Source organism: Ochotona curzoniae, unplaced genomic scaffold, assembly GCF_017591425.1.
Source record: "Ochotona curzoniae isolate NIBS_2020 unplaced genomic scaffold, NIBS_Ocur_1.0 contig_908, whole genome shotgun sequence".
NCBI lineage: Eukaryota > Metazoa > Chordata > Mammalia > Lagomorpha > Ochotonidae > Ochotona > Ochotona curzoniae.
In genome coordinates, this window is record NW_024466607.1 from 1296972 (window position 1) to 1321489 (window position 24518).

General features: G+C 59.3%; 1 protein-coding gene across 1 annotated transcript in view; it reads left to right on the top strand.

Moving 5' to 3' along the window:
- The window catches only part of CNTN4 (contactin 4), a 277582-nt gene extending 259015 nt beyond the window's left edge, over nucleotides 1-18567 (top strand). The window contains exons 13-23 of the mRNA XM_040995092.1: nucleotides 3451-3626; nucleotides 4859-4976; nucleotides 6836-6994; nucleotides 7866-8015; nucleotides 8641-8711; nucleotides 9295-9529; nucleotides 11662-11774; nucleotides 12236-12422; nucleotides 12778-12890; nucleotides 14728-14896; nucleotides 17758-18567. Of these exons, the coding sequence (XP_040851026.1) occupies nucleotides 3451-3626; nucleotides 4859-4976; nucleotides 6836-6994; nucleotides 7866-8015; nucleotides 8641-8711; nucleotides 9295-9529; nucleotides 11662-11774; nucleotides 12236-12422; nucleotides 12778-12890; nucleotides 14728-14896; nucleotides 17758-17858 (1592 nt within the window). The 3' untranslated portion in view covers nucleotides 17859-18567. The remainder of the gene's footprint in view (nucleotides 1-3450; nucleotides 3627-4858; nucleotides 4977-6835; nucleotides 6995-7865; nucleotides 8016-8640; nucleotides 8712-9294; nucleotides 9530-11661; nucleotides 11775-12235; nucleotides 12423-12777; nucleotides 12891-14727; nucleotides 14897-17757) is intronic.
- The last annotated feature ends 5951 nt before the right edge of the window (nucleotides 18568-24518 follow it).

The window sequence follows — 24518 nt, forward strand, 5'->3', positions numbered from 1 at the left end:
GGGCCTGCTGTGCCTGCAGCCCCCTGTGCCTGCAGCCCCCTGTGCGTGGGCCCCCTGTGCGTGGGCCCCCTGTGCGTGCAGCCCCCTGTGCCTGCAGCCCCCTGTGCCTGCAGCCCCCTGTGCGTGGGCCTGCTGTGTGTGCAGCCCCCTGTGCATGCAGTCCCCTGTGCCTGCAGCCCCCTATGCATGGGCCCGCTGTGCCTGCAGCCCCCTGTGCCTGCAGCCCCCTGTGCATGGGCCCTCTGTGCCTGCAGTCCCCTGTGCCTGCAGCCCCCTGTGTGTGGGCCTGCTGTGCCTGCAGCCCCCTGTGCCTGCAGCCCCCTGTGCGTGGGCCCCCTGTGCCTGCAGCCCCCTGTGCCTGCAGCCCCCTGTGCCTGCAGCCCCTGTGCGTGGGCCCCCTGTGCCTGCAGCCCCCTGTAGGTGCACACAGAGTGGCCTTGGCTGCGGACAGTGGCCCTTCCACAAGGGCTGTGGGGTCCACACCAGCCAGGCAGAGGTGGCCATGAGAGAGGACTTGGGTCTCGATCTGCAGCCTTGCCTACATCCAGTTTAGGAAGACAGCTCGCAGTGCCCACCAAGACTCCAGTGTAAGCTGCGAGCTCCCCAGCAGCTGCATCACAGTGGACAATCATGGCCTCCCTTGCACAGTCCTTAGGGGAATCCAGCTTTGTTTCCTGTGAGACTTCAGCACCACCTGCTGGCCACATGGCTCCTCTGCTCACATCCACCACGCTCAGACCCACCACACTCACACCCACCACAGACCTCCCTGGATCTGAGGGGTGCTCGGCTGCCCCTGTGGACACAAAATAGTTCATGTTTGCTTCAACTACAAAGAAACACCCCAGGTGCTGCTAGGCCAGGGGATGGACTGGAGCAGTTGGCCTGCTTCCTGCCTGTGTGCCCAGAGTAACTTGCTTTAAAAAAAGAAAAGCAGAGTCTTGCAGGTAGCTGTGTTGGAGACTTTGGGCGGCATCCGGAGTGCGGTCTCACTGAGCAGGCCTGCCCACTGTCCGTGTGGAGCAGGCAGAGCTAAGCTCCTAGATTATGTCGAGCAGCTTGCATCCACCTGCCCAGCCACCCTCGGCTGGCCTGGGCAGCCCAGTTGCCATGTGTGGCTGTCAAGCCTGGCCAGTGGCCCTGCCCCAGGCTGGCCCTAGTCTAGGAACGCAGGTTTGTAAGTCGCTGTGCTGAGGTGTGGGTCTGTGCTTCGTCTGACTCGGCCTAGCTTTGGTGGTGCTCCTTCTGGTGCCGTTTGTCAGAGAGCCGGGACGGGCCCCTGTGGGCGGTGCTGCTTGGTGGAGCTCCGGACAGTGTACTCGGTGCCTGGAAGGGCAGGTTTGCTGGTCAGCAGCCAGGATATGGTCGTTTGGTTTTGCTTCCTTCTTCACATGGCGAAGCCACATTTTAATATGTGGTCACAAAATTAAAGCAAAAGGCGAGGCAGAGCGGTAATGGCGCTGCCGACACATTTGCTTTAAAATCTGAATGCACACCAGGGTTGCTCATCAGAAAGCAAAGCTTAGCAGACAACAAGGCTGTCGACAGGGTGCCGACTGTGACCGTGGGGGTACGTGGATTCACGCCAGGCACTGGTGACAGGGCACTGCAGCCACCTGACTTGCTGGGAGTGTTCTGGCACAGACATCCTTGGGGGGTCTGCATCGTGAAGACGCCAGCACCCAGATCGGGGGCAGGTGGGGGGTTCCTCCGTGGGAGTCAGAGCTGTCTGCAAGACTTCATGGAAGACAAAACTCAAAGGGCTGTGGACCATAATCAAATCTCAAAATGTTCATTTCCCTTGAACAGTACTGTCTGTATTCTGTTGTCCCAAATCAGGGAAGACATGGCGTTGGTCTTTTGGACTCTGGCTTCCTTCGCCAAGCACAGTGGTCTCCAGCACATCCATTTTGTTGCAAAAGACAGGATTCCATTTTTTGTATAGCTAAGTGGCATTCCAGCATGTATCGGCTCCACGTTTATCACACGTCCTTAATCTCGTCCTCAGTTGATGTGATCTTGGTTGGTTCCATGCCTCAGTTGTGAGTTGAACTGCTGCAAACATTAGGGTGTGATGCCAGTTACAAATGTGATCCTGATGCGGGCATTGTGACATGGTGGGTTAAGCACCCACTTGTGATGCCAGCCTCTCATAAGGGAGGTTGATTCAAGAACCAGCTGCTCAGCTTCCAATCCAGCTCCCTTCTAACATGCCTGGGGAAACCAGCAAATGATGACCCAAGTACGTTGGTCCCTGCCTCACCATGTGGGAGAACATATGGACTTCTTGACTTCTCGTAGCTTCGCGTTGGCCCAGGGCTGGCTCGCTCTCTCTCCCTTTTAGATAAATAAAGTTTTCAAGTGTGAGCCTGGGTTTTCAAATGACTCCAGGCTTTGGGGTACGCGCCAGCTCCTTGCTGCTTGCCCAGAAGTTGTCTGTAGAAAGGGAGACATTTTCAAGGATTTGAACACTTGGAAGCTTGGAGCCAAGCCAGTGTTTGAGGCAAGAAGTCATCACTGCTGGTGGTTTGTCCACAGCGATATCTCAGTGTGCCTGGAGGGAGCCCTTTGCCCACAGCAGGAGTCTTCCGAGATCTTTCTGCATTTACACACCTTGTAGTGACTGCACAGAATCAAGGGTGCAGCTCACCGGTCAGTGCCTGTGGACTTGCCCTCTGTATGATGTGGGTGTGGCTGAGGTAGGTGGGCAGCAGCCCAGGCAGACATCCTGGGGATCACATGAGGACCTGCTGGTTAGCAGGAGATGAGACAGCCTCCGAGCAGGGCTCAGCCGGCCTCAGGGGCCTGGTTATCCCAAATGGGCTGCGCCGGGAACACCCCACGGAGGATGGAGCCACGAGTGGGTGAATGTGGCATCAACAACAGGCTAAGTTATGCAATCAACACACAGCAATTCTCAACAGCCTTCAGCAAGCTCTGCACCTGCCGCAGCGTTAGACCAAAGGAAAGCGGCTGCAGGATCTAGGGAGGCCATTGTTTTTGTCCCTTTAAATTTTCCTCAATTATCTTAATTTACCAAAACATCTTTTGCAAATAAAAAGCATGGATCTTCCCGCTTACCTCCACAGGAGTGTGGCTTTCTGGTGAGTCTGGAAGCAGGTGAACCTGACCAGAGAGGCAACATCCGAAGCTGTCCCAGGACCAGCCCACGGGCGTCCTCGGAGCCCTGCCCCACGTGCTGGCGGACTGGGCCAGCCCACGGGCGTCCTCGGAGCCCTGCCCCACGTGCTGGCGGACTGGGCCAGCCCACGGGCGTCCTCGGAGCCCTGCCCCACATGCTGGCAGACTGGGCTCCCGAGCTGACAGGTCTGCTGGCCAGAGAATGACCGACGATGCATTGATGAGCTCTGCTCGCTGTTTTGGGGGCTAAGTCGTGTCCCCAGGCTGGCTCTCAGATTTGTGGTCCTGTGTTTTGTGTCGACCTTGCAGATCCAACACGGGTGACCGTGTCCCCTTCCAGCACAGATGTCACTGTGGGGGAGAGCATCGTCCTGCCCTGCCAGGTGACGCATGACCACTCTCTGGACATCGTGTTTGCTTGGTCATTTAACGGACACCTGATAGACTTTGACAAAGACGGCGACCACTTTGAGAGAGTCGGAGGGGTAAGTACAGAAGGCGGGCTGCCTACAGAGGCCCACAGGGAGAAATTGCAGTGGCTGGTTTGTGATTTGGGTTGGGCTCTTCTTTCCCTGAAGCTCGTGGTCAATTGCTGCTCCTGGAGGTGTGACAGAGGCAGCCATGCTTGGCACAGGACACTGCGGGGGTGGACAAGGCTCCCGAGGCCTCGCCTCACCCCCCTCGCGTGCTGACCTGCACATTCCATCCCCCCAGACCCTGACGGGAAGCGCAGCCACGGCATGGCCCAGCGGCTCGTGCTCGCCCTCATCCTGAGCTGGATTCTGAAGGTCATGTCATATTGCCGCCTCCAAGCAGTCTGGATCCAGCCACTTGCCAAATGCCTGCTTTGTGGAGAAATGTCTGTCACCATTGAACAGACCACAACAGGCTCAATCCAGTCCCATGGGCCTAAGACCATGGGTGCCACTCCCCTGGACATGCCAGCCAGGAGCCCACACATCATAAGCCCCTCCCTGCCCTCCTTGCTGCCCCAGGAGGCAGGGATGCCCAGCCCTGTGACATCAAGGGCCTCTGTTCCACCCAGCCAGAGCACTCATTGTGGACATTTGCATTTTTGCCCTTGTGCCACAGTCTGGGTCACGGCACACTCAAATGATTTGAATGACTCATATCTGAATCCCTCAAAAATGGTTCACGTGCAGGACAGTTGACTTGTCACAGCTCTGGATGTCCAGCTCATTGGGAAGTCTCTCTGGGAACCCCTGTTGAGAAAGGCTGGCTAAAGTCTCCGGTACGAGCCATTTCTTGCAGGGTTCCACTTACTAAGATTGGCTGAGCCCATCTAGCAATGCAGCACAGGGCCCTGAGTGTCAGACACCTCGAGGACACCCAGTGTCCCGATGGTCCTGGCCATTGGAGGAGAGGAGTGCTGTGATAACAGGGAAGTAGAAGTGGAGAAAACCATTCATCAATGAAGCAGGACAGTCAGTGTCACAGGAACACTGTCCTTCCTGGGAAGGAGATGCTGAAACATCCCGCTAGGTCAACCAGTGAGAGCAGAGGTCACCCCACCAGATCAACCAATGAGAGGAGAGGTTATCCCACCAGGTCAGTGAGAGCAGAGGTCACCCCACCAGCTCAGCCAGTGAGAGCAGAGGTCACATCACCCAGTGTGAGTTGTGATGTCCTTTGCACGCCCGGCATGTTGAGAGCTCGTTGGGAAGTAACTGTGGCCACTCTGCTGCTTCATCAGCAGGACTCGGCCGGGGACCTGATGATCCGGAACATCCAGCTGAAGCACGCCGGCAGGTACGTCTGCATGGTGCAGACGAGCGTGGACTGGCTCTCGGTGACCGCCGACCTGCTCGTGAGAGGTACTGCACTTGGCCGCCAGGCCCCGAGTTCTGAGCTGCAGTGGAGAGGCGGGCAGGAGCGGGAGTGTGTCCACAGTGCTGGGCCCAGGGGACACTTTCTGGGGTGGGAGCGGTGCAGGCAGCACTGCCCTTCAGCAAGCCCTCCTAGCCCAGCACGGGCTGCTGGGGTTCCAGCAGCAATTCTGGAACACTCCATGAGCAGAGTATGCAGAGGAACCCTATGGAGCCGTTCCACATTTGTCGCACATGGAGTCACCAAGTCATGTCCAACTTCCTTTTCCCTGCACCTGGCAGGGTTGTCCCCTGCCTGGACACCTTGGGGCTGCCCAGGAGGGAGCCACGAAGCAGGGGCCTTGAACTCTGGAGAAGCACTCTGAAATGCAGAGGTCCGACCAGGGGAGCCCAGAGCCTGCAGGTGACCCCTGTGCAGGTGACCTCCATGCAGGATCATATGGCTCCAGCCGCCTCCATCACAGTGCCTGCCTGGCACATGGCCAGGGTCACAGCCTGGCAGCACTGGGGGTGCAGGAAGCAGAACCCCCAGATGTTAGTGGGAAGGCACAGAGAGGAATGCATCACCAGGGCACAAGAATCGCACTGGCCCTCGGGATGCATGGTGCAGGGCGCACTGTGGCCAAAGGAGAACCCTGCCTCCAGCCTGGGCACCCGGGTGCCTGGGTATCTGCGTGCCTGGGTGCCTGGGTGCCTGGACAACTAGGTGCCTGGGTGGCTGGGTGCCTGGGTGCCTGGGTGTCTGCGTGCCTGGGTGCCTGGGTGCCTGGGTGCCTGGACAACTAGGTGCCTGGGTGTCTGGGTGCCCCGGTGCCCGGATGCCTGGGTGGCTGGGTGCCTGGGTGCCTGGGTGTCTGCGTGCCTGGGTGCCTGGGTGCCTGGGTGCCCGAGGGGCCTGGGTGCCTGGGTGTATGGGCGCCTGGGCACCCTGGTGCTTGGGTATCTGGTTGCCTGGGTGCCTGGCTCCTTGGGTGCCTGAACGCCTGGGTGCCCGGGTGCCTGGGTGCCTGGGTGCCTGGCTCCAGGGCCCGTGGAGGTGGTCAGGAAATGCTGCAGCGCAGAGACACGTCTGCCTCAGGGTAACTTACCATTTATTTCCCTGTGAAAACACCCCAGAGCTGGTCTGCTCTCCCCTTGGGGACAAAAGAATTCTGTGCTGGAAATTTATCTCCCATTTAATTAGGAAAATGTTCAGATCAGCAGTTTAAATGCCAATAAATTAGACTAATAAATATTTAAATCAGTAATAGTTGAAGTTCTTAAATGATATTGTATACTTCATTTCACAGAAAATAGCATTGAATACCAAGAGGAATTTGAAAATGCAGTCTCAAAGAAAATGGAGTCCGGTCACTTAATCAGGCCAATAAATTAGCACACCACTTAGGACCGGGCTCTCCGGTTCTCCCTGCCACTGCCCTTGCAGACCTCTGCACTGCGCACAGAGCAGGCAACGCCACCGTTTGTGTTCTTGGGACTTCGTCTTTCAAACCAGGCCTGCCTTGAGAGCCCCTGGCAGACCCTGGGGTTGCTGGCAGCACCGAGAGCGGGCAGTGTGGGCAGGCCACCCTTGGCCGGGAACCGCAGAACCCTGAGGGCTGCACGTGAGTGGCGCTGTGGGCGTGCTGGTCAGAGCGCTGGACTTCCACAAGGGCGTGCCGTGACCATTCTCTGCTTCCCTGCTCTGCCAGAAAGCAGGGCCATACCCCTGCCCTGCCTGTGGTTCAGGGCTGGCTGAGCTCCCAGCACCCAGTGGATGTTCAGTGATGACCAGGGCAGGGGACAGCCTCCCAGTCCAGGGTGTGTGCAGCCAGTGTACCCCAACTCTGAGGGTCTTGCTCTTCCAGGCCCTCCAGGTCCCCCCGAGGCTGTGACCATAGATGAGATTACAGACACCACGGCTCAGCTCTCCTGGAGGCCCGGGCCTGACAACCACAGCCCCGTCACCATGTACGTCATTCAAGCCAGGACCCCGTTCTCCGTGGGCTGGCAAGCAGTCAGCACAGGTACCGGAGCAGACACCGAGGCCAGGTGGTCCCAGTAGTCCCGGACCTCGTCCTGGGGGGATGCGGGGAAGGGGCCGTGGACCCCAGCGGCACAGGGCTCGGGGAGCCGCAGCTCCTGGCCCCAGGCCCGGTTCCACACACAGATCCTGTGTGATATGTAAGAATGCATTCATGGGAAAGCAAAGTGTATCCCTCCGTGTGTCGCCTGCGTCACAGTCATGGTGAAGCCAGGATGGAGCCCACAGGCGCTGCCCCTGCTTTTCTGGGGGCATCTGGAGCGTACGGGAGCCCCTCTTCCCCTGTCACAGTGCTGGCAGTGTCCTCTGAGCTGTCCCCTTTGCCCACCTTTCCCTTCCTGCGTTCATCCCATGTGTCCTGTTTGTAAGGATGCTTCGGAATCCTTTGGGGTCTGAGTCTCACACCGTCCATCACCCCGGGAAGTCGCTGCAAGCTAGGTCCCCGGTGACATGGCTGCAATGACATGCCCATTTCCACACCTGTCCCTGGACCCTGCTGCCTTTAACGACCCCGGTGCTTGTCCGTGGGAGAGAGCGGGTCTTCTGGCTTCCTGCTGGCCAAGGGTTTGCTTTACGGAACAATGAGAAACTTCTGGAACATGGGCAGAGACGCTTGCGCCTGACCCTGCAGCCTACAGAAAGCAGGAGCCTCTCAGACAGCAATGACATCTGGGATGATGTCCTGACAGCTCTGTGTCCTGTGGTGTCCCCACCGGGGTCTGACGGGCCCTTGTTCACTGGGCATCAGTTCTGGGGCCCGCAGAGCTGTTGGTACAGAGACTGTCATATGTCGGGCCTCGGGTGGAGTTGTGTCCCGAAAGCCCTGGGCACACACTCGCCCCAATCCCTTTCAGTTCCCGAGCTCATCGATGGGAGGACCTTCACGGCCACCGTGGTGGGCCTGAACCCCTGGGTGGAATACGAATTCCGCACAGTGGCAGCCAACGTGATCGGGATCGGGGAACCCAGCCGGCCCTCAGAGAAGCGACGGACAGAGGAGGCCCGTGAGTATCCCAGGCACAGTGCTCCCCTGCCCGCTTCAGCCCCCCCAGCACCCCTACCTCACTGGGGCTCTATGCTGGCTGCCCTCTGCAGGCGTGAGTCAGAAACCAGGCAGCGAGATGGCAGGGGTCAGGCAAGAGTCAGGTGCACATGCCCACTCCGGCAAGGGAGGGCCCCAGGACCCTCAGAGCTGGGCCTCCAGCGAGGCTGCAGTCGGCACCCCGTCGCTGGTGGTGCCAAGGACATGTGTCTGCTCCCCGGCGCCGACCTAGCCCACCATTTCTGGATTCTGCCTGGTGGTCCCAGATGGACCTGCTTTCCCTTCCAAGGCTTAATCCACTCAGCAGTGCAGCACGGCTCTTTCCCGCCCAAGCTGCTCAGTCCTTCTTGGCCCCAGACCCCGGCCTCTGCGCAGGGAGCTGCCTGCGCATTGGACAGGGCACCTACTGTCCATTACCTACCAGCCCTTTGGTGCCTTTTCCTCCTTTAGCTGATGCCAGGGCCCCTGGCTCCGTTTCTGACCTCAGAGGACGGAGATACCCACCCAAGTCTTTATGGGAAGGGAGTCCAGGTGCCGGGTAACAGGCCCTCGAGCGCCGGGCCACCTGATATCTGTTGTCCCCACAGTGCCCGAGGTCACCCCAGCCAACGTCAGCGGTGGTGGAGGCAGCAGATCAGAGCTCGTTATCACCTGGGAGGTGAGCACATCGGACAGGTCTGCTTTCCATCTTCCTTCGTGGTACACACCGTGGGGAGTGTCTCTCCTGGGCATGCCGCTCAAGAGTCAAGGGCTGACCTCCACAGCAAGCACGGCCAGGAGGCAGCCCTGGGCCAGGAAAACCGGGCTGGCCTCCAGGACAGCTGTGCGGCCGCTGTCCCCAGCCCCGTGTGGCCCTGGCGGCCAGCGCTGCACTGGAGCCCTCTCGGTTGGCTCTGCTTGCACAACTCGGAGGCTGCTTAGCCCCCTGGGTATTTCACAAGAACCTTAGCTAGGACAACCCAGAAGCCAGAATCTCCCCGCTGCCTTGTCCCATGGGGCAGAGACCAAGACCGGGCCAGGCAAGTGGCCCTCAGTCCCCCCTCCTGCTCCCTGCAGCTGACCCAGCTGTCCAGATCCCACCCTGAGCTGAGCAGCCCCACGGAAGGACAGGCTGCTGAGCGCATGTCCACCTAGGTGCTCGGCACCTCTGGCCAGCCCCCGGCAGGAGGCGTGCGGACGGGAGTGTGAGCGTGGGCAGCCCTGCCTCAGCCAGCACTGCTCTCACTGCCCTGCCTGTGCAGACAGTGCCCGAGGAGCTGCAGAACGGCCAGGGCTTCGGCTACGTGGTGGCCTTCCGGCCCTACGGCAAGACGATCTGGATGCTGACGGTGCTGGCGTCGGCCGACGCCTGCAGATACGTGTTCCGGAACGAGAGTGTGCGGCCCTACTCCCCCTTTGAGGTCAAAGTGGGTGTCTTCAACAACAAAGGGGAGGGCCCCTTCAGCCCTACCACCGTGGTGTATTCAGCCGACGAAGGTAAGCCCAGGCCCCCGGGGTCCTGGCACGGGGCTCCAGAGCCGCGCCTGGGCTGGCGTCCGTCCAAGCCAGCCCTAGTTTGGGAGGAGGGGGCATCCTTAGGCTACAGCAGGCGGGAGCCCCGGGCAGCCAGCCCCGGTCCGCTGAAGCCAGCTCTTCATGCACACGTGGGTGTTGTCCTTGCCGTGGACATCCAAGGGTGTTCTGATACAACTTTTTTGAAAGACTTGTTTTTATTTGAAAAGCAGAGTTACAGAGGACAGAAAGATCTACCACCCACTGCTTCAACTCCCCAAATGGCCATAACAGTGGAACTGGGCAGGCCTGAAGCCAAGACCAGGGCCTTCTCCTGGGTTTCCCATGTGGGCATGGGGGCCCAAGGAACTTGGCCCTCTCTTCTGCTTTCCCAGGCCATCAGCAGGGAGCTGGACTGAAAGTGGAACAGGTGGAACTGCAGCCAGCACCCATGTGAAATAATGGCCCTGCAGGCAGAGGCTTAGCCTACTGTGCCGTGGTCTCAGCTAAAGCAGGTGCTTGGCCTGCTGGGCAGTTGTCATACGTAGGTCCCACACAGATTATCTGCATTTGGTCCCGTCTCTGCTTCCCATTTCAGCTCTCCCTTCTGTCCCTGCTCTGGGAGCCTCCTTGCCCACAGTCTCTACACTCAGTGACTGGAGACAGTGTTCAGAACTTGACCGTGATCACCTATCTGAAAGCCGACTCGCTGATCTGGGTGCTCGCCCCTCATGTCAGGGTGCCCGCCAGGCCGACACGGCTCTGCCCCTCTGCCAGCTGCCCCAGCCACCTCTCCCTCCTGCAGCCTCTGCTGCCATGTCCTCAGGGTCCCCGCATGTGCTCCAGGCTGCAGCCCACAGTCTCAGCTGCTCCCTCGTGTGTGTGAGCCGTGTGGGCGTGCAGCCTCCCTGCCTCTGGGAGCTGGATTATCCCAGCCTGCTGCCTGGAGTCCAGCTCCCTGCCCAGCCTCTCACACAGCCGTATCCTCAACCCCCTCCTGCCACACTGCGGACCTTGAACCTGAGCTGTGGACCCTCGGGAATGGCTGTGTGCTGGAGCGGGGCAGGGAGGGAACCCTGTGTTTTCTCCTTTGGGTCACCTTGGTCCTATGTGATTAGAGGGACCTTGGATGACCTCGGAGAGGTCCTGGTACCCAGCAGTTCCTCGGGGGAGGGCCCATATCAGCTATAAATGAGGCAAGATATTAATAATAGCATTTGGATTGCTTTGGAAAGTGACACTTACAGGCCCAGTGCAGTAGCCTACTGGATTAAGTCCTTGCCATGCATGCACTGGGATCCCATATGGGCATCACTTCATATCCCAGCTGCTCCCTTCCCTCCCAACGCCCTGCTTCTGACCTGGGAAAGCAGTAGAGAACAGTCCAAAGCCTTAGGATCCTGCACCCATGTGGGAGATTGGAAGAAGCTCCTGGTTCCTGGCTTCGGATCAGCTCAGCTCTGGCCATTGCAGCCACTGGGGAAGTGAGCCAACAGATAGAAGATCTTCCTTTCTGTGTCTCCTTCTCTCTGTAAATCTACCTTTCCAAAAATAAATAAATAAATCTTACACACACAACTCTTATCCAGTAAAATCCAAAATTTCATGAACGTGTTGCCTGATATGACTAAGCTGGGTCTTTCTCCATAAAGGAGCATTGAAAGGAATGGGCAGTGGGCAGTGGGACGGAGATCTGGCCTGATTCCTGCCGTTTGGGAAGAGCTTGGTCCCTGCTCTCTCTCTCCTCAGGCTGCTCAGGCCGGAGGGTGTCTTGAAGGCCATGGAGTTGTGGGGTGGGCGCTGTTCTCTGCTCTCTGGAACCTTGGTGGAGACGGCCTTCTCTCGTTCTCATGACCCAAGGCCCAGGCTTTTGTCTGTGGCAGATGCTGGTCAGAAGGTCTGGGTTGAGGGCTTGCTGGGAGCTGTGGGTGGTTGTCCTGGTCACTTCCCTCCCCCCTGCGAGCTGAGGACCCGGAGGCGGGCCAGTGTCCCATCCCCTCCCCTGCTGCTCCACTGCACACACGGCAGCGCCGTGTGCATGGGTGCAGTGTGCCTCCTAACACCAGGGCCTGGAAGTTCCCATGCAGCTGACAGTGCGCTGTTGTCTCCGCCTGCAGAGCCCTCCAAGCCACCAGCTAGCATCTTTGCCAGGAGTCTCTCGGCCACAGACATCGAAGTCTTCTGGGCCTCCCCACTGCAGAGGAGCCGAGGGCGGATACAGGGTTATGAGGTGAGCACGCCACGGGGCGTTGGGACAGGAGGCTCTATTTCCCTCTGGAGCCCTCCAAAGGCCTCCAGACGTGTGATGGGACACACGTGCCCTAGGCCCGCATCCAGGTCAGCATCAACGCTAGCACTGGGTATATTCAGTTCAGAGATGATACCTCTTCTGCAGTGCACCCTAGAAGGACTTTCTAGAATATCCCCAGGCCCACATCCATAAGATATTGAGCCAAAGGCATGCCCACCAGGCCTGGGGGAGGTCGGACCCAGGAGGGCTCAGAAGGAAACTGAGGACAAAGCAGGGCCTGCCATGCTGGGGAGGCTTTCTCAGAACACAAGCTGTCCTCTGTCTGAGGTCTGCCCAGCAGCTGGCGTGGGAAATGTGCTGCGGTCTAGGAGCCAGCAAGCCCGTGGTGATGTGGGAAGCCAGCCCGGTGGGCGGCTCCCCAGCTCGACCTGTGTTCTCAGGTGAAGTATTGGAGACACGAAGACAAAGAGGAAAATGCCAAGAAAATAAGAACAGTCGGAAACCAGACGTCCACCAAGATCACCAACTTGCAAGGCAGCGCGCTGTACCACCTGGCGGTCAAGGCCTACAATTCAGCCGGGACGGGCCCCTCCAGTGCCACCGTCAACGTCACGACCCGGAAGCCACGTAAGAGCACACTTTCTATCTCATACCGCAACGCGCCAGGCGTGCCCCACCTCCCTGTCTCGCCTGCATCCTAATCGGTATCATTAGAGGATTCAGACCTACCTTAGCATCTTCGCTGCACCTGCTCGTTGTGCAAGCAAGACGCCTTGCTCCAGAGGCCAGCAGAGAAGGTTTCCGTCATGCCTGGCAGGCTCCGTGCTGTGCCCCATGTGCAGCTCCGAGTCTGGTCCGATCCCAGTGACCAGGAAGGCACACGCAGTGCACTCGCCCGTTAAGTCGCCTGCACTCTGCAGGTGCAGGCAGGAATCAGTGGGGGCTTGGGAGCCTCGGTAACCTGCGGCTTCCTCTCTCGCAGCACCGAGCCAGCCACCGGGGAACATCAGCTGGAACTCGTCCGACTCCAAGATCATCCTGAACTGGGACCAGGTGAAAGCCTTGGAGAACGAGTCCGAAGTGAAAGGCTACAAAGTGGGTAACCGCAGGGGAGGCGCTCGCCGTGCGTCCCCGGGGTCACCCCGTCTGCTCGCAGTGGGTTCCCCTCCTCTGCTCCCCGTGGTAGTAGGGTGTGCCCTCACCCTCCTCTGTGGCGCTCAGTGTCCCAGCTCCCAGGGTTTTCTGCTGCAGGACCCTGCTCCACGCTCCGTGCACAGGGCTGTTTGTGTTTAACCACGACAGTGACTCCCAGCTCTCCTGAGGTGCATGATTCTATTGTGGGAGAGGTTTCTGTTGAGAAATGGGTCTGAGAATGTTCCAGAGAATGTGCTGGGCTCACCCCGAAGTGTTGGCTTGTCTTCAGGGATTGCCTGGAGCCAACCTGCCACCTTTATAAGCTGTGGCTCTGCCACCTGCTGCCGCCTCCCGGCCACCCAGAGCTGGGCCTTGTGCGGTCGGAGAGGAAGCTGCGCGGGCGGGAGGCTGGTTCAGCTCTACTGGACTCGGCTCATGAAAGCCCAAGGGCCACAGCCACCCTGCCCGCTGGCTGGGGATGAAGTGCATGGTGGCTCAGTGTCTACACTCTACCTGCTTCCGTCTGGGTGTGGCGTGAGGGCTGTGTGAACAGTGCTGCTGCCCTGGGGGTCCTGTTCCGGTCCTTCAGAACAGGTGTCACTGCAGTATTTGTCCACATCACCATGAATCAACTGCCCTGTCGCTTGCATCAACAAAGCGAGGTCCATGGCTTTGAATGTTTTCTCCACGGAGACCCATGTCTGCACAGGGCACAGCTCCTGCTCTCCCGGAATCCCCGGCCCGGGAGGGGAGGAGTAAAGGTCCTCCAGGGGGGAGGATGTGATGTCCCACGGAGGACTCCGTCCATTCAGAGCAGCTGTTGTTAGGACTACTTGTCCTCCCAGCAAGGAGCTGCCAGGCTTGGAGCGGGAGCAGAGGAAATTGCGTTTGTTTCGGACGGCAGAGACGGAAGCGCTGGAGAAATTGAAACTGGAGCTCTCGGAGCTATTCTGACCTGCAGGGGCTTATGGCGCTCCAAGTGTGACCCTACACCTGCCAGACACTTCAGAAACACAGCCCAGCCCTGTCAGCACCTTCAGGCCAGGGGCCCCGCTGCCCAGACAGCCAGGCCTTGGGGCCTCTTATCCCAAGACCAGCCTCGCTGAGGCCATCTGTGAAAATCCCACAGCCGAGACCCCAGGCTCCTTGCTGTCCCAGCTCGTGCCAGGGTGCCCAGACAAGCCCCTGCATTGAGCTCCAAGCCAGCAGCCCCTGTGTGGCAGCCCCGCGGGCTGCTGCCCCTGCCCACAGCCTCCTTGGTGGGAGCCGCCCCTCCCTGCCACGCAGGACACCAGTCACACCCGCCTACAACACCCACAGAGCCTTCACGGGGAACCAGCGTCTCGGAATGGCATCTCAGGGAGGTGGGGGAGGGCAGTCCCACCCCTGACGGTGAGGTCTCTGGGTCCCCCACCCCATCATGTATGGGGGTCGTGACAGCCAACCAGAGGTGCTGACAAATCAGGACAGGCATTCCTGTGCCAGCAGCCATGGTTTCAGCACAGCTCCGAGCCCGCTGTAAGCAGTGGGGCGCTCCTCCCAGGTGGATCAGCGCTCTCCGGAGCCCTGCAGGGTGGACACCTGTGACCACGGGCGCCGGCTAGCACTGCCTGAGCCCCAGCTAGTTCTTGCCAGGCCCTGAGCACACCTCAGTAGCTCCAGTCCTGACATGCGCATGCTTCTCTCCCCATCTCATAGAGGGCAACGTGAGGTTGGCAGTGACCCGCCCCATGGGACCGCCCGTGCATGCTCTCCGACCTCGGTGTGGCCGCAGGTGGCACTGTCTCTCTGTCGGCAGGTCCTGTACAGGTGGAGCAGGCAGAGCAGCGCGTCGGTCATCGAGACCAACAAGACGTCGGTGGAGCTCTCACTGCCCTTCGACGAGGATTACATCATAGAGATCAAGCCGGTCAGCGAGGGGGGCGACGGCAGCAGCAGCGAGCAGATCCGGATCCCAAAGCTCTCAAGTAAGACTCTCCTTCCTGACCTCCCTGCCTGCGGTGTGCGGCCTGCTCATGCCAGGGTGGGCCTGCTGGCCAAGGCAGAGCAGTGGGCGCCCAGCCGCTCCCACAGCCACTGCCAGATTAGCTGCCAATCACAATACAGAAGCAGTTCCACTGTGCCATGCCAGTTTTCCACATGGCACTCTGCTACCCCAGGTCCTGCGTGGGGAGTGGCAGGTATGCTCCACCAGTCAGGAGGAACTAGCAGGAGGGCTTGGCAAGCGTGGGTGCTTTGTTCCAGGAAGTGGGTCATTTGCTGTCTTTACTGGGAACTTTGTTGAACTTGACCCTGTGTTTTAGTGGGCAGCTGTAACATGTGGCCGCCTACCACGGACCCACCGCCACTTTCAAGCTTTGTTGAATTACAGGCAGGCATGTACGTGCTTTGTGAACAGAAGCTTGCCTTTTTGTCTGGCCCTGGTCCCAGCCAGCTGCTGCGCTCTCACTGCTGTCATCTGTACTGTGTGGTTCAGAAGGGGCATAGCTTACGTGAGGGCAAGTGGGGGCTGGCAGCTCGAGGGGCACTGGGGTCCAGTTGAGGGCAAGGCAGGACCTGGGGTGGTGGGGCTGGCTGCCCCGCCGCAGGAGGCACGCATCACAGCCAAAGGTAGTGTGTTTGCCACAGCAAGAAAGGAAACTTTCTGGTGGCCACCTGTGGCCTGTGGAATTCGCAAGCCCCACGTGGCCTGCGGGGACACCTGGGACTCCTGTGTCCGTTCCCATTCAGGCCCTGACCCCTAGAACCAGCACACACCGGGGAGGCAGCGGCCAGCAGCTCAGGGCTTGGGTCTTTTCCTCTGACACGGTCAAGGTGGTGGCTTCCACTGGCAGCCTGGCCTGGCCTCAGCTCTTCCAGGCCTTTAGAAGGTGACTCACAAGGTGGAAGATGTCACCACCGCGCCCCATTTCTGCCTTCCCTCCCTCTCTGTCTTTCTACCCCTCGCTCCCTTTCAAGTAAGTTTTTCAGAAAGTGGGGTGGGGAGGATATGACTGTCCGCCTGGCCACAGGGCTGCGACTTCTCTTGCAAGGGAGCCCCACGTTGTCTCCGGGCCCTCAGCCACACCCTGGGTCGGCTTGCCTCATGGTTAAAGTGTGACTTGGACTTCGTACCCTGGCAAGGATTTTTTTTTTTTCTGGGTAGGGAGATGCAGTCTGATGATTCCCTGTTCATCTCAATACACATAGGTGCCCTGGGTCTGGTCACAGGAGGAGGTGGGAGGAGGCAGCGGAGGAGGGCATGGCCCCTCTGTGTCTCTGGGGACACTGACAGCACCTACAGTTCCCAGCCATGACATCCGTCATGATAACACTGCCCCTAGGGACCTAGCAGTTTCTGCCACATGAGATGGGACAGCCTCGTCTCATAAGTGTGCATCCAAAGGATGCCTCACCACCCTGCCCAGCCGGCCCAGGCGTGTGAGTGTCAGCCAACCCGTGTGCAGGGCTGTCCTCACCCAGCCGGCCCAGGCGTGTGAGTGTCAGCCAACCCGTGTGCAGGGCTGTCCTCACCCAGCCGGCCCAGGCGTGTGAGTGTCAGCCAACCCGTGTGCAGGGCTGTCCTCACCCAGCCGGCCCAGGCGTGTGAGTGTCAGCCAACCCGTGTGCAGGGCTGTCCTCACCCAGCCGGCCCAGGCGTGTGAGTGTCAGCCAACCCGTGTGCAGGGCTGTCCTCACCCAGCCGGCCCAGGCGTGTGAGTGTCAGCCAACCCGTGTGCAGGGCTGTCCTCACCCAGCCGGCCCAGGCGTGTGAGCGCCCGGCTGTGCTGTGTGCCAGGCTGTGCCGTGTGCCAGGTGTGTGAGTGCCCGGCTGTGCTGTGTGCCAGGCATGTAAGCACCTGGCTGTGCCATGTGCCAGGCATGTATGCTGTGGTGCCAGGTGTGTGAGCACCGGCTGTGCTGTGTGCCAGGCATGTGAGTGCCCGGCTGTGCTGTGTGCAAGGCTGTGCTGTGTGCCAGGCGTGTGAGCACCAGCTGTGCCGTGTGCCAGGCGTGTATGCTGTGGTGCCAGGCATGTGAGCACCGGCTGTGCTGTGTGCCAGGCGTGTGAGTGCTGGCTGTGCCGTGTGCCAGGCGTGTATGCTGTGGTGCCAGGCGTGTGAGTGCCGGCTGTGCTATGTGCCAAGCATGTGAGCGCCCGGCTGTGCTGTGTGCCAGGCATGTAAGCGCCTGGCTATGCCATGTGCCAGGCGTGTATGCTGTGGTGCCAGGTGTGTGAGTGCCGGCTGTGCTGTGTGCCAGGCTGTGCTGTGTGCCAGGCATGTGAGTGCCCGGCTGTGCTGTGTGCAAGGCTGTGCTGTGTGCCAGGCGTGTGAGCACCAGCTGTGCCGTGTGCCAGGCGTGTATGCTGTGGTGCCAGGCATGTGAGCACCGGCTGTGCTGTGTGGCAGGCGTGTGAGTGCTGGCTGTGCCGTGTGCCAGGCGTGTATGCTGTGGTGCCAGGCGTGTGAGTGCCGGCTGTGCTATGTGCCAAGCATGTGAGCGCCCGGCTGTGCTGTGTGCCAGGCATGTAAGCGCCTGGCTATGCCATGTGCCAGGCGTGTATGCTGTGGTGCCAGGTGTGTGAGTGCCGGCTGTGCTGTGTGCCAGGCTGTGCTGTGTGCCAGGCATGTGAGTGCCCGGCTGTGCTGTGTGCAAGGCTGTGCCGTGTGCCAGGCATGTATGCTGTGGTGCCAGGCGTGTGAGCGCCGGCTGTGCCGTGTGCCAGGCATGTATGCTGTGGTGCCAGGCGTGAGAGCGCCGGCTGTGCTGTGTGTGCAGGGCCGTCCTCACCCAGCTGGCCGAGGCCGTGAGCGCCCCTCTTGTCTCTGCTCTTGTCTTTGCACAGACGCCTACGCCAGAGGCTCCGGGGCTTCGGCGTCCAGCGCGTGCACGCTCTCAGCCATCAGCACCATCGTCATCTCCCTCACAGCGAGGACCAGCTTATGACGAAAGGGCTCCGAAGGACTTGCTGTTTATAATATAGGCAACCTCTAGCTAGCTGTGCTGAAGATGCCAGTATGAGTTACATTGTTGTCCGAGTACATCTTGTTACTGGAAACGGTGTCTTTTGCTTCTGTAGGAATGGCATTCTCTAGTGCTTCCTCGAGGCAAGCCTGGCTCTGCCTCACGTTTCTTGGGAGCTCTGCTGCACTGAAGGCACCTGCAAGACGACGCGACCAAAGCAGTTTACACATGTCCTTATATGCATATTTTTATTATATATTTAGTGTTTTATAGAATTTTTTAAAGTTAACATATGATGTAGATATTAATTTTTTCCCTCTGCTATAAAATGCTACGGGCAAAACAATACATGAATATGATTTCAAAACCAGTTCCTTTAAGGGCAGAGTTTGCAATGGGCCTTGGTGGATACGTTGCAAGTCACATGGACAGTTCTGCGAGGACCTGAAGATCCGGATGTGGCCGCAGGTGCCTGGGTGTTGGTTGCCTGGGTCACCGTGCCCTGGCAGCATGCCACCTACCGACGCACCTGCAGATACCCTGTGTTGCACAGCCACTGTAGAGCCTGGCGAGGACCCCAGGGTGTTCTGTGGTCCCAGCTGGGCCCCCTGGGAGGCACCCTGTGTGGCATAGCCAGTGCGGAGTCTGGCATGGACAGCAGGCTCTGTTGTCTCGGAAGGGCTCCCTGGCGGGTACCCTGAGTTGCACATGCAGCGTGGAGCCTGGCATGGACAGCAGGCTCTGTTATCTCGGAAGGGCCCCCTGACGGGTACCCTGTGTTGCACATGCAGCGTGGAGCCTGGCATGGACAGCAGGCTCTGTTGTCCTAGCTGTGTCCACACTGTCCTCACGGTGACATCCTTTTAGCCATGCTCTCATCCTGCAGGAAGCTGACCGGAAGTCACGCTGGTCAGCCATTTCTCCCACAAGGTAAAAGATGATTAGACTCTTCCAGTGTGTCAGTTTGGAATATAAGTTTTTAAAAACAGTTGTTCTCTGTCAACAGGTTCATAATTTCCTTTCATGATTTCTCACGTGCATGGTAACATGCATGTGTCGGGGCCACGAGAGCCTGTTTTGCAGCGCCGCCCAAGGCAGCGTTGGGAGAGCTGTCCCCTGGGCCGACGGCTGGGCAGGGTCCAGTTGCGCGGCTCCACTGGGCGTCTGCTGGTGGCGCCCTCCCCGTGTGAGTCACGCGTGGAAAGTGGCGTCATCGGTGGAGCCGTGTCCTGCTGGGCACGTCTCGGAAGCTGACAATAACTACGCAGGAGTGACAGCCAGGCGACTTCTGCGGCAGTCCCCACAGGTTAGCACGCTGCCACCTTTCTCAAATTTCTCTGGAATTTGTCATTTTCGTTTACAAATACGGTAACTTTTCAACCTCTGGCTATATGTATGCAACGAAGTCATAATCAGGTTTGCACTTGTGTAAGAACAAGGGTGGCTATCAAAAAAAGAGTATTGTCAGTATTTCATGCTGTGTTCCTGAGTTTGCTTCTATGTTGACATAAAATTTTAAATCATACACACACACACAAAATGACAAAATGAATGAAAAAAAGGACCCCCCAGGTAGTTCCGGGTGCCCGTGTACATGGCGTTGACCATGGTTCCCGTACATGTCATCTTTTATAAGGTATTGTTAATAAATGCAAGGTCATTTGTAAAGACATCTGTTTGCCAGGAGCGTTCTTCCTGCCTGCCTGCCTGCCGGGCCCTGTGTGGCTCAGTGGCCACAGGAGTCCTGGCTGCGACTCAGAGCCCTCCCCTGGCGCTGGCGGGCCGGATAGCAGCCCGAGTCCTCCGAAGCAGGGTGGCCCCATGCCACCCCAAGGCCAGCCTGAGCTGTGTTCGCTGGGTCGTTTGCAGGTCAGACCTGAGTAGCTCTGTGGTTCCCAGCCCCAGCCACCCTTTGCGGAGGGGACAGGATCTGGCTGGAGCACCGAGCAACCTCTCAAGCTGGACTTGAGGCCCACCACACCCAGCCCTCCCTGCCCCTGGGGTTGGGCTCAACTCTGCCCCTCTGATGCCACTGCTTCTCCTCCGGCCCTGAAACTCCAGCCCAGCTCATCTGGGCAGCCGGGCTCTGCATTTGCTGCAGCCCCTGTACAGGTCGTCTCCTCTTGCTCTGTGTTGCTGCCTGTGCTGATATGGTGCCATGTCTCTCCTGCCAGATCCTGAGCTCCTCCTCTGGGGCAGGCATGCTGCTCTCCTGTGCACGTCACATCGGCTGCCCTACCCTGTGCCCACCCCTGTCCCCCAGGGGAGTTGCTTCACGATGCCTGTGATGGGACTGGGGGTGGGGGAAGGCTGGCATCCCACAGGCCGCTTCAACCTCGTGTCATCTGATCACTGAGCCTGAACCAGCAGAAGCTGCCCCGGAAGTGCCCCATGGACACGTGCCCCCAGACTCGTCCAGCTCACATGTGGGGCATGCTGCTGATCAGAGGAAGCCAACAGGATGCCCTTGGGACAGCCCAGGTGAGGTCCAGAGGCCAGGACGTGGGGAGGCGGTGTTGGCGGCTAGAGCCAGAGCCCTCCAATTCGCGGTGTTTCCTGGGGCCAGGCCGGTCGTGGTTCTAGTGTGACTGCTACGCTGCTGGGGTCCAGACTCCCCCAGGAAGCATCTAATGTGCCTGCCCAGCCTGGGCCTGCTGTCAGAGCACCGTCCCCACAGCACAGTTGCACCCATCGGGAGGGACAGACTGCCAAGGAATGGCTGGACGCCGTGTCCACAACCCAGGGGTCTGAGCAGCAGACTCGCTCACTCAGCTCCAGCCCAGCAGGCCCGCTAGGGCAGGATGCAGTGCTGCTGCAGCGCCCTTTCCCTGGGGGAACCAGGGGCCAGTGGCCTTTGCTGGTGGGGCCTCTCGAAGCGCTGGCTCCTCCCTCCCTCCGCGACCCACCTGTGCTGTCACCCTGGAAAAGGGACCCATGCTCAGCCAGGTCACCGGAATCACTCAGAGGACCTGGATTCTGTGGACGCCCACGGCCTGTGTATGAAGCAGCCCCCCATGCAGGCAGAAGACGGGTGAGGAGCCCCTCCTTCTCCCAGCCCATGTGGGTGTTCGTCCTGAGAAGGGGTCTCTCAGTCACTCCTGTCCTTGTTTAACTTGTCTCCACCCAGAGGCAACATTAATCCCCGTGAGCCTTTTCCCAGAATCCTCCATGCCCTTACTGCAAACGTACCTGAAGCACGTAAGTGGCACGTAATTAGCTTCTGAAGTGCAGGGCAATTTTTAAAGCGGTTTAATGGAATGTCACAGCGGCCAGTGATGTGCGACACTGCGCTGAATCAAGCCTGCTGCAAGTCTCCCTTGTTGACACAAACTCAGGAGTCGCCTCCATTTTCCTGCTGTTCAGCCCGCGCTGGCCAAACCAGTTACGGGGCCACCCAGAGTGGTGTGCACAGCAAACATTTACCATCAAGGGCCTCGAGTCATTCGGCATACGCACAATTAATCCAGACACCTGGGCCTTGCATGGGCTGCCTCGGCGGCTAGAGATGGTGCTGGGTGGATGAGTGGGCAGGTCAGTAGGTACATGGATGGAAGGCAGTGTGAGCAGTGCCCGGGGATGGATGGATAGTGGGTGAAGGGAGGATGGTAGGAGAGCAGCAGGTGGGTGAAGGGAAGGATGAGGAAGATAAACAGATGGGTGAATTGACGGCGAGGGGGTGGGCCGATGAATGAAGCGATGGGTGGGTAGGTAGGTGGGTTGGGCGATGCTGGTTCCCACCCAGCAAGCAGACAGGGAAGTTTCCTGTGGTGCAGACCACGTGGGGCCTGCAGAGGGGCGCCCACAGCTCAGTGGGGTAACTTCTGTGATCCTGAGTGGCATGGCTCGGGCTGTGACGGTGTCCCTGTGCCTCTGGGACAGCTCCTGTGCTGTCCTTCAGTGCCTTGGAACCTTTTCTCTGGGCTCTGGCTGCCCTGCAAGGCCAGGGTCCCAAACAGAGCATGAAGGGAGGGTCAGCAGAGCTAGGCTTCAGAAACCACTCACAGAGCCTGCCTGAGCTCAGACCTGCTGCGCCTTCTGTCTGTGTTGGGCAAGCCAGCAGGTCACTTGCATGGAGACACACCCCATGAGGCTGTGCTTCTTGGTGGTTCAACCTCAAGGCCTTGTGGACACGCCAGCTCGTGTACCACCTGGCACCCCACGTGGGGTTCCGAGGGCTCTGTTGGGCTCTCACTCTTCTGAGCACCAGGGCCTACATTGAGGCTCCTCACAGCATCTGGGAGGTTTACGCCAAGGGGATCTTTCCAGAATATTCTGAAGCCTACAGAAATAAGCCTGTTGCCAAGAGCACGCACACAGCAACCTGGCAGTCACTCCTGAGGCCCTGGAGGCCAGGACTTGAGGCCTGGTAGCTGGCGGTGTGAACAGCCAGTTCTGCTATCAGTGCTGAGCGAGCAGGATGTGTGGCCAGCACCGCCGGGCACTGGGAATCGGAGGCAGGGGACCACAGCTCCCGAGGACACGGGCCACCTGGATGCAGGCAGGATACCACGCTTAGGAAGTCAAAGTTGGACAAACATGACAAAGTTTCTCAAGTGACTTTTATTTGGTGAACATAATTATGATTCTCTCAAATAATTGGTTGCTTTTTGGGAAAAAAAAAAAAAAAAAAAGGAACAGCCCACAGATGCAGCGCCTTTTGAATCCGTGAAGCTGCGTACAGATGAGACTTGGCCCAAAGCTGGCTCCTCGGTACCTTGACCATGGCTGTGGCTCAGACCCCACAGTCCTCGAGCTGTGACACTGGACACCTGGCCCCCAGGAACGGCCTTGGAGAGCGCCAAGCTGTGAGAGCAGCGCTGGCTTGTTGATTTCCTCCCCAGGTGGGGCGTGTTTGCTGCTTCTCCAGGTGCAGACAGATCTCGCCTTGTAATTGCAGTAAACACGTCAAACTCAGTGGCACAGCTTGAGTCTTAGCAGCATGCGCGTGAGCATGCGCGCGAGCGTGCGCGCCGTGACGGGGCTCCAGGAAACGCCTACCTACGCTGGGGTCCGGGGGAGAAGCCTGTAGCGAGGTGTGTGCGCTGAGGCCATGGACCAGGCGCCATGCACAGGGAGACCAGGCTGCTGTGGGGCACGGAGGCTGCCGTCACCAACCGTGAGTTGTTGTTCCTTGTTTGTAGCCCTGGTTGCCACTGTAACTAGCCAGCTTCCAGAGGGAGTCTGCATGGTGGAGCTGAGCTCTCCGCCTTTGGAAGGGAAGGCGTGCTGGCGTGGACTCGGGTATGCAAGCAGGGAACTCTCGGCCTGTGTGCTGCTGAGCCCAAGCTGCAGAAAGGTCACGGACAGGGCCAGGTGTCACCCTGGTGGCTGTGTCCACACAGAGAGCAGGCACAGAGGCACCTGCCGAGGAGTGGCGTGGCGAGGCTGGCTGAGGCGGTGCTCCTGGGGTATGGAGTGGCTGGCGGCCCATCCCAGAGGAACTCTGGCTGGGGGCACAGGCAGCGGCCCCGAGTGCCCTGGAAGGCAGGCACGCATGTGGGCCTTTGGTGTGAGGGCTCAGAGGAGCAGACCCTGGAGGCCAGCAGGGGCGTGCAGAGGCTGCTGCAGTCCTGGCTTGGAGATGAAGACAAGGATGTGGCGGGGAGAGGTGACCTGGGGACACTTTGTCTTGTTCCACATTGCAGGAGGCCGCAGGCTTGGGCCGGGCGCACAGCTGAGACCAATACAATGTTAACTCCCAGCCCTGAGCACTGGCAGGTGGGACAGGGCCCTGCAGCCAGCTGAGGGCCGGATCGGTCACCAGTTCCGCGGCCGAGCTCCGGCCAATGGACGGGCTGTGGTGTCGTTCCAGTGTTTCAGTGGTGTCACCGAAGCCAGTCCCCTCGGCACCCCCAGAACAGCTTCTGTTCTGCAGGTACCAGCTGCACACCCTCTCTTGGTTTGGCTCAAATAACTACTGAAACGAACGGCCCTGGGAATTGGCCTTTTAACAAGGGACAGACGTGCGAGGTGCTGGCCTTCTAGCAGTCACTGTGAACCTGTTCTTGCACCCACACTCACACCATCCACTCACACCAGGAACCGTACACACGGTCTTTCAGGTCAAGATCAAAGTGGAAGGAAGCACGGTCAGAGAAGCTAGGGCTGAGTTAGTGAGGTGCGTGAGTGGAGGAGCCGTGGGCATTCGTCACCAGGCCCCTGGGCTCTTGGCCCGGTCACCTCGGCCACGGCCACCCACAGCTGCTGCCACTCTGTTCTCGTGTCCAGACATGGCCTTGCTCCATAACACACTGCCACCTGAAGTTTATCCATTGCACCCCGGGGGTGACTGGGTTCTGATCCACCAGGCGCTTGGCTCAGCAGCAACTTGCCCCAGCCACGCGGCCAGGTGTTGGCACAGTGAGTCACAGGGGCTCAGCCAGTGGAACTGTGGGTCAGTGGGGTCTCTGCCCCAGGGGCTCCCCTGCCCGCCTGTGAGCCACAGGCGGTGAGTTCCCAGGGACGAGGGGAGGGAGTGTACCGCCGTCCTCGTGGAACCTGCATGTGTCCTTGTCCTGTGGCTAGGGAGGCTCCTGGCAGAAGCTGCCTTACCAGCCACCTGGTGTCTACACCCACAGCCTGGCAGCTGCTCTTGACCCTAGGCACATGTTCTGAGTCTCTGGTTTGCCATGACCAGGCTAC